The 12,788-nt window shown below is 43.5% G+C and overlaps 1 protein-coding gene across 1 annotated transcript in view; it reads left to right on the top strand.

Moving 5' to 3' along the window:
- Nucleotides 1-12,788, top strand: part of LOC147661249 (NFX1-type zinc finger-containing protein 1-like) — an 805,409-nt gene that overhangs the window by 508,857 nt on the left and 283,764 nt on the right. The window contains exon 15 of the mRNA XM_086951201.1: nucleotides 8,634-8,768. Coding sequence (XP_086807327.1) covers nucleotides 8,634-8,768 — 135 coding nt within the window. The remainder of the gene's footprint in view (nucleotides 1-8,633; nucleotides 8,769-12,788) is intronic.

Here is a 12,788-nt window from a genome sequence, read left to right as displayed (position 1 = left end):
CTGGATCAGAGGCACCTAAGAATATAGTTGGACCCATGCAAGAAAGCAATATTGAAATGTTTGTTGAGCGAACAATTTTTCTGGGGAAAATTCATTTCCAGAGGGGCTCCAAGATAAGTTCTGGCTTTTTAAAAGTTTTGTATACAAAATCCATCGCAAGAGTATTGTGCAACCTGTAGCTCAAATACTTCTTGGAATACCTTTATCATTGAGAGATGAACTTAAAAAAAGAACTGGAAACACTTTGTGGACAGAAGTAATTCAAATCATAGAAAGCTCTGAGGGGTTGGCCCAAGTCAATTCAGCTTGCAAAGGAAATTGCCTATTGCAAATCTATGTCGATTTACATGATTTAAACAAAAAATATTGTTTTGGCAGACATCCCCTCCCAAACATAACTGAAATGTTTACCAGGTTAAAAGGAGGGAACGTTTTTACTTAGTTTGACATGACATCAGTATACCATCAAATACATTTGCATTATGAGTATAGACCTAGTTTGTGTGTTATGGTTACTGCATAAGTTATGTCAGTGCTTACCAAAAAGAAGAAAGAAAAATTTCTTTCTAGAGTCCCCTCACTCACCGGGGTTTCCCCACAGTCACATGCTTCATCATTGGGGCCATCCCAGTTCTCTACGAAAAGGGGCGTGCTGTGACTAGCGAACTACGCAGGAGCACTTTATTTGTGAAAAACTATGTGTGGTGTAAAGTGATGTGGTGGTGGAGTGGGTGTGTGAATTAAAAATACCGTGCTAGTGGGCTTCAACAATTTTATTCTGCTCCTAGTTTGGTATATTAAAATGGGGGTGACACTGCTATTTAACCTTGAGTAGGGTCAAATCAGTGTTCTTTGGTCAACATGTTTCAAGCTCCCCAAGCTTTTCATCAGGACCATACAGGGTCTAGCCCTGTATATACCACTCCTATATTCTAATAAATAGGATTAATTCGTAGGGCGGTGGTGTCCCTTATGCACCTTATTGGTGCGTGCAGGCTCTCAAGTCCAGTGCAAATAAAAACGAACAATGTGAAAATGGTTGCTAATTTTAGAAACAGTGTAATATCAGATGACAGACCATTTCCCATGGACCTGAGAAGGAACTAAGTGCACTAGCCACCACAGCACTATAGACCGGCTTTTGCAATGACCCCAACATACAAGAAACGATCAACGTTTTCTTTTTTATTAAAAATTTCTAAATAGGATATAATGAAAGCATAACACTAGAACACCAATGTAAAAATATTTTTTTTGCAAAGAAAACTCGAATAACGGTGCTACAGGGTATTTTCCAAACACATTTCTCTAACCCTTGACCTGTTCCGCTAAGCAAACGTCCTCCCAATATGGCCGCCAAGCACTGAACTGTCTAGTTCTCACAACCTCACCAACCCGGAAGCGCAGTGACTTCAAATACACCGTCCGCACTACCGCCGTCAATATGCGGTCGGGAGGGGAACGAATAGGTAATACCGAGCGGTTTCGCCGATACGGAAGTAAGTACTGACATGCAAAGGGCAAGCGGGCATGATCACTTATCGATCGTAACGAGGGTCCCATACTCTCCACGAAAACGCGATTTCCCAGTGGAAACGCTACTTTAACAATTGCATTTAAAACCCAACAGCAATGCTTCCATGAGGTGATCCCGCCCCCGCCTGAGACCATGAAGTGCAATTAAGCACCAATACATGTAAATATGCCTTTACCATGATGAAATTTGATATACGTGTTGTGTGTCTTGTCTATAGTCACATTAAGTCCTGTGTTGTTTATATGTGTGAATTCACAAAACCACAATTTTCACATCGTTCGTTTTTATTTGCACTGGCCTTGAGAGCCTGCACGCACCAATAAGGTGCATAAGGGACACCACCGCCCTACAAAAAATGTGAATCATATGTGTGACCCCTTTGCTCTTAAGGAGGGGATGTTTGCCACTAACCATGTGTCATTCTTTTTTACAGAAACATCATTAAGGTACAAATCGTATGTATAACACGCATGTTTTAAAATTAACAGCGCATAGATATATCGAAATAATCCTATTTATTAGAATATAGGAGTGGTATATACAGGGCTGGACCCTGTATGGTCCTGATGAAAAGCTTGGGGAGCTTGAAACATGTTAACCAAAGAAAACTGATTTGACCCTGCTCAAGGTTAAATAGCAGTGTCACCCCATTTTAATATACCAAACTAGGAGCAGAATAAAATTGTTGAGGCCCACTAGCACGGTATTTTTTTTTTTTTAAATTTTTGAAAACCTTTATTGTGCACGAAATAAAGAACAAATACGGGCCCACAACCATCCGGCCGGCCACGAACTCTCATAGAGCACTAGTGCATGCAATACGGTGACATAGTAATACAGCAGCACTTCGGTTATTGAGCATAAATCAAACTGGAGGACGCCGCAAGACCATGACATAGGAGTAATGAAGGTTAAGTTTTTTAAGTTTCTTGTGCAACTATTAAGTTCAGGTCGTGTTGTTCCATACTCATAAAATAATAAAATAAGAGCAAGGACCGTGCAGGTGGGACATGACATTAATTACAGTTTCCGGTCAATCCACATCTCGATATGCAAGTCCCGACCAGGCAGGATGGCCACACAATATTCAACTACAAGGTAGTAATTGCAACATCCCATTCGCATCGCCGCCGCCACCCCACACCCAGTATGCCTGAACACGGGCCAAGAAAAAGGAAAAATTATAAAAGAAGCAAAAATAGGTCCCATAGAAACTAACAAAAATGAAATATAACCCCCCACCCTACACACATGCAGAGGCTATGGCCTACCCCCCCTAGCAGAGTGTCTGTCGCCCCATAAACCCGAAATACAGCAAGAAAGAGAAGAATAAAGAAAAAGGCGAGAGAAGCAAGAAAATATAGAAGAAAGAAAGAAGATGATAATAAACGAAGAAATTCAACACTTGAATATAGGGAGGAAGAAAAGAACAAGCTGATCTACCACTCCCAAAAAGAAGGAGGCGGGGAGGAGCCCACATAATAACAGATCTACTGAACCCCCAGCCATTCGCAACCCCTACGCCGTTTAGTGTGCCGATCCGGATCCCACCTGGCTAAACAATACAAGGTCCGCAGTCATCAACCACATCATCTGTCCCTAGACCATCAGCCCGCAAAAAAACAGTCGCCCCAGAGAGAAGAAACGAAAATGATAAAGCACAATTATTGCAGCTCGGAATGGAGAAGAGGCCAGCGCGCAGAACAGGAATACAATCCGAAATGGGTGATAACCACATACAATACGTAATCAATGCATCCACAGGTGTTTCAGTCCGGGGTCACAACCAGGCAGACAGTCAGTATCAGTGAGGGAAGAATCATCAGCCCCGTCCCGAACGTCAGAATACCAGTAGGCATATCCACAGCTCCAAGTGGGGAGAGACATCCCATATGGTGCGCCTGAATCGGTTACAAAACAGTCTAATCCCAGTCTCCATCTGCCAGTGAATCATAACCGCAAGGATAGGCACCTAGCCCTGGCCCGATTTGGGATGGCCCCCAAAACGTAACCTCTGAGGAAAGCCGACTCCCTCTAGAACGATAAAACAAAATGGCTCCAGGTAGAAGAAGGAGGGCTCGTGACCACAAAATGGACGTCTCCAGTCCTCACGAAGTCCGTCATCCCCAATGAGGAGTGACTCCAGGATAGTCCGATGGCACACTTTGCACAATCTAGAGAGCGGAGGCCTCCGAGAAGCGTTAAACAGGAGGGATGGAGGCCACTCAGATTTCACCCAAGTACAATGCAGTGGTAAACGAAACAAAGTTGCAGACCTTGGAGGAAGGGGAAACAAAGTACCAGGAGTAGTGCCGGCGGATGGCAGACTGCGTGCACCAGTATTGTCAGTAGCTGCCCCCTCATCGTTAGAAACATGTGCAGACATTGCAGCCCCAGGAGCCGGCAGAGAAGGCAAGTCCACGCGTCGCCGGGAACCGACCCTCCGTTCCCGCCCCAGTTCAAGTAAAATGTCGTCGAGTTTCTCACCCAGTGCGCGGGAGACGAGTTCCATATCAGATCGTAGGTCCCAAAGGGCAGCGAGGACGGTTCCGTAGGTAGGAGTAAATTGCGGAACCTCCGTCTCGGATTCGTGAGAGGGTTCCCGGGATCCGTGCCCCAGCTCAGTCCGATTCCGGCGGTCGCGGGACGGGGGTAAACGATCTTCCCCACTTTGGGAGACGCGGAGCACCTCCATCTTGTTAGCAAGTAAACAATGAAGCTGGGGCGGGTGCGGCATTAAGTAGCTGCAGTCCGAGCCACTGATCGTGCAAAGCGAGCTGCAGTCGGCCGTCTTCTGGTGGAAGCATGCGTGGCTCAGCTATGAGGTCGGGGCACGACAGGATCCACTCGCCGGTGGCGGGCAAAGACAGCAATGGAGGCTAGGCAGCACGCCTCCGGCACCGCACAAAGGAGTCAAGCACACCGCATTCCCCTTCCTCGCGGTCGTGCAGTAGGCACAGTGTTCGAAAATCACAGCAGGGCGACTTGGTCCGGTCCGTACCCAGGCAGGAGACGGCACTTCCCAGTCGCCGGCACCAACCACTCAGCACGGCCGCCCTCCGTCCCTCCCGGTCCGGCGATGCACAGTGGCTCAAGCTGGGGCCAGAGCCGTGGGACGACCTCGTAGGTAACTCCAGTCACCGGGCAGGTAGAGATCCCGGGAAAACGCGGAGAAAGTCAGCTCAACCTTCAGGACACGCCACCGTCAAAAAGCACAAGGATAATGGACAGGATATTGACGCGGGGCTCAAGGGCTGGCGGAGCCGAGGGCTTACACGTCTGCCCCGATCGCCATCTTGGCTCCTCCCCCTAGCACGGTATTTTTAATTCACACACCCACTCCACCACCACATCACTTTACACCACACATAGTTTTTCACAAATAAAGTGCTCCTGCGTAGTTCGCTAGTCGCAGCACGCCCCTTTTCGTAGAGAACTGGGATGGCCCCAATGATGAAGCATGTCACCGTGGGGAAACCCCGGTGAGTGAAGGGACTCTAGAAAGAAATTTTTCTTTCTTCTTTTTGGTAAGCACTGACATAACTTATGCAGTAACCATAACACACAAACTAGGTCTCTGAATCCATCACCCTGGGTTCCTGATCTTTTGATACATGTAACTGGAGGCCGACCTAGCTTTGTTTATCCTCCTTCTCCCTCTGTTTCTTAACCATTATGAGTATAGACATCTAACATCTTCCATTACTCTTGAGGGGAGTTATATTTTTAAATGAATGCCTTTTGGGTCATGTTTCAGCCTAATCAGTAATTTAAAGGGAGATGGATGATGTATTTAAAGTCATCAAGGAATTTATTACTTTTAAGGACGATATCCTAATTGTTGAAGCTAATCAACATGAGCAGGATGAAAGAGGTCATTGTGCGCTGTCAAATTTGAAAGATAAGGGTGTCACTTTGAGTGCTAAAAAGTACAAATTTGGTGTTTTAAAAATGGGTTACGTAGGATAAGATTGCCTGCTAGTGGAGTGAATCCGAGGAGTAGTTTGGTCAGGGCTATTGAAAATGTTGCTACCCTAAAAACAAGGATGAATTCAGGTGATGCATGGGGATGTTAGAATTTTCTGCTATTCTGAGGTGTGCCAAAAAATACTTCAAATATGTGCATAATTCTAAAAAAGAAGGTAAAATGTGTATGGTGTAATATCTGTGTCAAGTAATTTGACATGATGAAAAAATAAATGGTTCAAGCCAGCCCTTTGAAGCCATTTGATACTCATGAGGAAAGTATTATCATGAGAGACACCAGTGTGAGAAGTTGGGGGCTGCACTTCTGCAGAAGCGGTATACTAATGAAGAATAGTTGCCTTTGATTCCAGGAGTCTTAAAAAGACTGAACACCATCTTCAGTTGTGGAAAGGGAAGCTTTAGCTTGTTGGTGTGGAATTTCTCATTTGAAGGCATAGTTATGTGTCACTTCTTCCAAGGTCTGGGTTGAACACAAACCCCTGAATGATTGATCTCAGGTAGAGCCCCTCCCAGAATAGCCAGATGGCATCAGTATGATTATAAAATGCAAGCCAGCCCATGTGCAAATAGTATCTCAGCTGATTATCTCAGCTTCCTATGAACCAGTGTGGGGATTAGAGCTATGTTTTAGAAGATTTTTGTATGAATGGGCTCAGTTCAGAGTCACTCTGAGGGTGTTGTGTCTAAACATGAATTGTTTGACACCATTGGGTCAAGATTTGGAATTACCTAAAGTCGAGGGGTACATAGTTTAAGGTTGGCTGGATTGTAAATTGTAGAATGAGGTTATCAACAAGTATAATCCTGCGTCCGAAGAGTTATATTTTCATTTATTTATAAATATGATTTTGGAACTCCGTGGAGATCCACATATTACAATAATACAGGTTAAACATATTAAAATAAGGCCACATGTTATCAACCTATTCGACAGTAATATACAAAATTTCATGCCATTCAACTAGTACAATTCTAAGAAACATTTAAAAAAATTAAAAATTCTATTACAGAAGATTTCATTCGGAGGACAAAAAATTGCATCAATCAAAGATCTAGCAGATAAAATACCAAACTGGATACATACGGGCTTTACCCACCGCCGACGATGTGCCATTAGTGCTGGACAAACTAACAAGACATGTATGGAGTCTTGGACTGAACTGTTACAAAAGTTACATATATTGGATATGCCATACCATTTGGCCAGCAGCTTATTCAATGGGAGTAGATCATGCCTGAGAAGTAGCCAAAAGCGGTGCAAGCCATGGGGCATGTTCCAAGTGACATAAGGTTGTATTTGTCTTACCAAAAAAGAATCAACAGCTTGGTTTGTCCCCTTTTTTTGTAAGATCAGGTTACGATCCCTTTCATAGCTCAACTTCCAGGTGGCATGTTTTAATGTGAGCTTTAGTTGTTGTGTAGAAAGGGCTAGGAGGGAGACTTCCTCCAGATCCAAGAGTGTGAGGGCCTTCCTATAGTTCTTTATAAGCAATGAGTACTCTTTTAGTGGGCCCATCAACTCTTTTTTAATTAAGGATCTTAATGTTGCTGGCTTTCCCTTGATCAGACATATTACCCAGCGAATGACTCCTGCCAAAGCCTGTGCCCAGCGAGATTAGAGTTATATCTAATCAATGATCTTCTTTTTCGTTGCAATGTGTTAGTTGTTCTTAAGGGCACCAGGACCAGACATTTGACTTGTGCTCACGGAGGGTATATCGGTGTTAGAACAATGAAAGTAAAAATTAAGGAGACTTTTTGGTGGCAAGGTTTGGACCAAGGGAAAGAGCACTTTGTTTGTGATCGTATTCTTGTGGAATTAGTGATAAGTCACAATTTACTATTCTTGGTCCCACTGAGGCGTCCTGTTCTGTTCTAGTCTATTCTATACTGCACTTATATAGCACATGGCTCCCTTAGGCATCCCTATATGACAAAACGAATACCAGTACCGCAATTCTATTAGAAACAATTAAATGAACATAATGAATTAGATCACTGCATCACCAAGACTTCTTTTTCTGTCTGAATTCAATCTGTGTTTTTTTAGATTCTTATTTTTAAAAAAAAACGTTTTTCTTTTTTATATCATTTGTACATTTGAATACATTCCATTAACGTTTGCACTATATCATAACCTACAAAACCACAATATATTCTCTCATTCTCTCTATCAGTCCTCACAAGCATTCACTCAAACACACTTGACTTAACCACACTTTTCTTTCACATCGATCTGCAAACAATATACATTTTTACATGAATTGTACAACAATTTTTTTACAATTAACAACAGCCTTGGGATAACCTTCTTCAGTTATTAGTTTAAATGTATTGGGAAGATTCCTAAGGCTGTTTGAAGAGCCGGTCTACGCGTTTCAAACTCCCTCATTTAGGGGGAGTTCTCATCAGGACCACGCGTAGCTGAAAAAGAGGGGGCGGGGGAGGGAGGGATAAGGTTTTTAGGTCAGCTACTCGAAACCCCTTTATCTTCTTTCACTTTATGAAAAAGACTTTTTTCAGTCTTACCTCTACCTTGTGTCTGTAGGTTTTTCTTTAAAGGACTGTGGAAAAATTCAAAATAAAGCCTAAATTACCACTATGAACCAACCTCTATTTAGAGATTTTCAGAAGGGAAGTTCCATTGTAGTTGATCTGAGAGAATATGGAAGGCAATTCCAAAGCTTAGCGCCGTTGTAAGCAAAAGAGCGCCCTCCAAATGTTATCAATCTGATCCTAGGAACTATGGCTAAGTGGGCCAAGGAGGAGCACAAAATCCTACTGGGAAGGCAGGGTGCTGCAAAAGTACGGGAGAACTTGGGCCCTTTATCGAGGAGTACGCTGTGGGCAATACAAAGTGAATTGAACTTGATCCTCTCCGCCAGTGGAAAACAATGTAGAGAAGCCAGGGTTGTCAGAAGAATTGATGTCTAGTGATTGTTGGATGAATATAAGGCTGAGCAATAAGGGTACTAATAGACATGCTAAAATTGGTATAAATGTACCCTTTTCCCTTGCTTAATTGATTTTGAAGCCATACAATTGCCATCTAAAACTTAACACACTGATAATAATAGGATGTATTTTGTACTTTGTCTTCTCAAAACAGATCATGGAACCTCTGCGTGTCATCAAGAAGGAAATCCCTGACTACTCAGCAGTCCTGGAGACCCTTCACCAAGGAATCCTGACAGAGGCAGAGCTTGAACCAGAAATCAATGCAGATAAACAGAAGTTTTACAAGGTGAGTCAAAGTGGGCAGGGGAGGGGATGTATGTCAACAGTGACACATTGTCTGCTTCTTGGCCATGCGGCTTTACTCTTGAGCATCAAGGAGGGTTCTGGAGAGCAAATGTACCCAACCGTTGAGAAGTCAAAGAGGAATTATGTGGATCATGGGAAAAAACTGATCAAGGAAAGTGCATCATGTATCTATGAAGAATGAGAATAACCAAAAAAGTTGTGAAAGACTTGATGACTAACAGGGCTGAAATAAACAGCTGTCCACACATTTCCAAAAGTAGATATGATCAAGCAGGTTGATGGTGTCCATAGTTCAGACTTTAAATGCATTCAGTAAGTATGTACTTGTCATGGAACTTATGTAGTTAAAACCTAGCTTTGAAGCTAAACAGTGATGTATGTATCAGGAATGATTTAAGACTACTCAACAGTGAGTGCGGAAGGAAGGGACTGGGAAATGCATTTCATTGTTTGGCCAGTTGTAGGGAAGGAGTTGTGAGTTTTCATGTTAGTGGAGGAATGCTTCTTACAGAGTTGGCTTTTCTGTTCCTTACTGAAGTGGTGAAGTCAAAGAACAAGTCTCATCTGTGGTGTGGTGTGGTATGCCGCGTTCCTGCAATGGATTTGCATGCTGTACATGGACCCGGTATCGCAAGTTTGCGTCAATGGCAACACACCAGAGGTACGAAAGATATACAGAGACACAGCAGGGGTGCCTTCAGTCACCAATTACATTTGCCTTGGCTCTGGAACCCATGGCCTGTATGATATGAAAGTGCCATGCTGCTGCTGTCTTGTGGTTTCGCCAGTATCCTTAGCCGTATCCCCGTATGCGGACAATATGGTGCTATATGTCAGGAACCCGGCTGCAAATTTAGCGCTGGATGTCTGTGAATACATAAAATATGAGTGGTACTCTAGGCTGAGCATTAATTGGACTAAGTCAACTATCTTTTCCTTGACCCCGAGCACCGAACCACATGCACTGAACTTCCAACTGGAATGGTGTACAGACCCAAATAGGCGTGTGGGTGTACAGAGACTCTGAGATATTTAACTGTCTCGAAATTTTAAGACCAAGTGTCCCCTCATCACTCGCTGATAGAAAGCGATTATGAAGATGGTTGTGCTCCCCAAGTTCCGGTTTATGTTCATAAACATCCCCATTGTTCTGACACAGGCTTTCTTCAAAATCCTCAGATCCTACATGAGGAACCTCGCCTTGGAGGGGAAACAACCCAGAATTAGCTGGAACAGTCTCACATTTACATTTATACTATCTGTGCCCGCAAGCACTTTGCACACTATGGTATTACCCCCAAAATACACGCCACACATAGTGATAGAAAGCAACAATGCTTATCCTCTCACATGTAGTTATGTCAGTCATCAGCAGAAATAAACCCTCATACAAAGCACTACAAAGGCTTGGAACGCACTCAGCACTGGAGCGAGCAAATCCCCATAGTATGACCTGCCACTGACATTTTTACACCATCCGGGATTTCAGGTCCACAGGAGTCCAGAGCATTGTCCATACTAGAGAAGGCAGGAATGGGGGTGATGGGAGATGCCTACCCGGGTGGGAGCTTCATTTAAACACAGAGGCAGACCCCACGTTTGACTTTCAAATATCACTGTTTACTCGCGGCGTCGGCCAAACACTGGAGGCGCTGCAGATTCTACTAACCTGTAATGCTCGCCAAGCATCACCAGCCTGTACAATGGAAGGGGAAGATGGCGGCCGAGTAGGAAGCTCGGTCGGAGAGCTCCCGACACATCCGTGAAAATTGCAGTAAGGTTGGAAGACGAGAAAACACAACATGCGGAGAAACGTAGAGAAATGAAAAGCGAGAAAAATTGCATATATATGAAATGGATTGCAGCATATAGCGGTATATACTGATATACAGTGGCTCATAGAAGTTCAACCTCTTAGAAAAAAAAGAAAAAGTAAAGAAACTACGACAATCGGAAAAGTGCTGTCTGGCGTTGATCTAGGGTTTTACCTGTGGATTGTCACGGCATGGTGCTCCTCATTGGACTATCGCCATTTCCCGGGAGCTTCGGAGGGAAGAACGAAGCCTGGTGCTCCGCCATTGTCACGGAGGTGTGCAGCGCGCCTTTCTGGCTGGAGTGGGTCCTTCGGAAGATCGTCGGAGCAGAGTGGAGTGGCGGAAGGCTCCGGATCCAAGATAAAGTGGAGCAAAGTCTCAAGGTAACCGGCGGAGCGGAAGCGGGAGCGGGAGCGGGCAAGGTGTTGGAGGGTCCCGGTGTGTGCCTCTCGCCGGAGAAGTGGAGCGCTGCTAGAGAAGCAAAGTCGCGCTGCCGACGTGCCTCCGGTAGACTGAGGTTTCAGTTCCGGGGCACGAGCGGCAGCGACAGAGACAGCGAGCTGAGGCAGCAGCAGCGGGCAGAGGGGGGAAGCGAGGGAAGTTCGGCCCTGTCAGAGCAACCAAAAGACTGTGCAAAAAAGGCGAACTTGAGAAAATTAAAATATAATAATGAGGAAAGAGGAACAAACAACCTCTTAAATGTAGAAGATGTCTGGATTTTGGGAAAACTAAAAGAAACCTCGTGTTACATCTGTAAGACTCAGGCAAAACTACGCTATAATACAGATTATAACTTCATTAATGCCAACAGTGTTGATAGTCAACCATACCAATATCTCCTGCAGAGTCAAACCTATATGCACTTACAACCCTGCCAAGCCATAAATATACACATAGTAAAAAAAAATCAGCATATGAGTGAAATCATAGGAGTAACTCAGGAGGACATAGAGGAGAAAATATCTCAAGAGTCAATAACCCTCTCAGATAATCAAATTAAATCCAAAACCAAAGCAGAACCACAGAAGCCAGAGACCCAGCCAAATATAGTGAAATCTTTCTATAGTTTACGGAATAGAAAGTTCCTGAGTCAAGAGCAGTTCCCGAAAGGTATCACTCCGAGAGTGAGCAAAAAAAAACAAAAAACGTCACTTAAAGGTCACCTAAAGAGTAATCAAGAAAAAGAAAAGGAAGAAGGAAATAATTGGGAGTTTACTCAAAAATCCAAAATCAAAACAAAAGTCACTCCCTCTCTCAGGTCCTACTTTAAAATCCAGCAGCAAGAGTTGGACTCAGAACTCTCTACTTTTACCTCCTTAGAATCTCAAGGAGTTTCAGAAATTTTGGAAAGTGAGAAAGAGGTCATAACAACCAAAGAGGTCACAACAACTAAATTGATAACTAAACCACTGGATAGTCTGTTCTTAAGAAAAGAGGAACAGCGAGCTGCTCCTAGTCTAAACGTAAAATCGATTTCAGGTAGTGGAAAGAAAGGAAGAAAACCTCGAATCAAGAAAAGAAAAGCAAAGCAGCAGAAAATATAAGTCTAGAAGAGATTTGGAAGATCAAACAAAACAGCACGGAAGAGAGAGTGGTAAGTCATATGGCGGAGGGAGGCGCAGACCTGGCTGCTACAGCAGCAAACACAACGGAAGAGATAACGGAAGAGGCTGTTTCTTCCGTAGCAGCAGCATTGAACATAACTAGAGAAGTTGAGGATGATGACTTAAGAACTGTGGAAATCAACAAAGATACAACAAAAACTCACACAGATGAACTACTCGAAAAAATATGGATGGAAATGAAAGAGAAATTTTCCATATCCGAATCCAAACAGAATAAAATACAGGAGGTTTGCGAGAAGTTGGACTGCAAACTAAATGCACTAGGCGAGAGAGTGACAGCAGTAGAAAATGAAGTTACTAGTTTGGATAGAAGGGTGGAGAAAAACAGAAAGGAAATAAATTCCTTGAGATTGGAAAATAAAACCATCAATGAAAAATTGGAATCCTTGGAAAATCAAGCGAGGAAAAATAACATAAGGATTTTAAATGTGCCAGAGAATCAAGAGGACAAAGACATTAAATCATTTGTAATTGCACTTTTGATGGAATATTTCCCATGGGCAGACAAAGATAACCTTGAAAAGGATATACAGCGAGTACACAGAGATCCTTATGGAAAGA

Source organism: Lissotriton vulgaris, unplaced genomic scaffold (genome assembly GCF_964263255.1).
Source record: "Lissotriton vulgaris unplaced genomic scaffold, aLisVul1.2 SCAFFOLD_534, whole genome shotgun sequence".
Lineage (NCBI taxonomy): Eukaryota > Metazoa > Chordata > Amphibia > Caudata > Salamandridae > Lissotriton > Lissotriton vulgaris.
The sequence above is the reverse complement of the archived record's forward strand: the minus strand, read 5'-3'. Positions and strand labels throughout refer to the sequence as shown.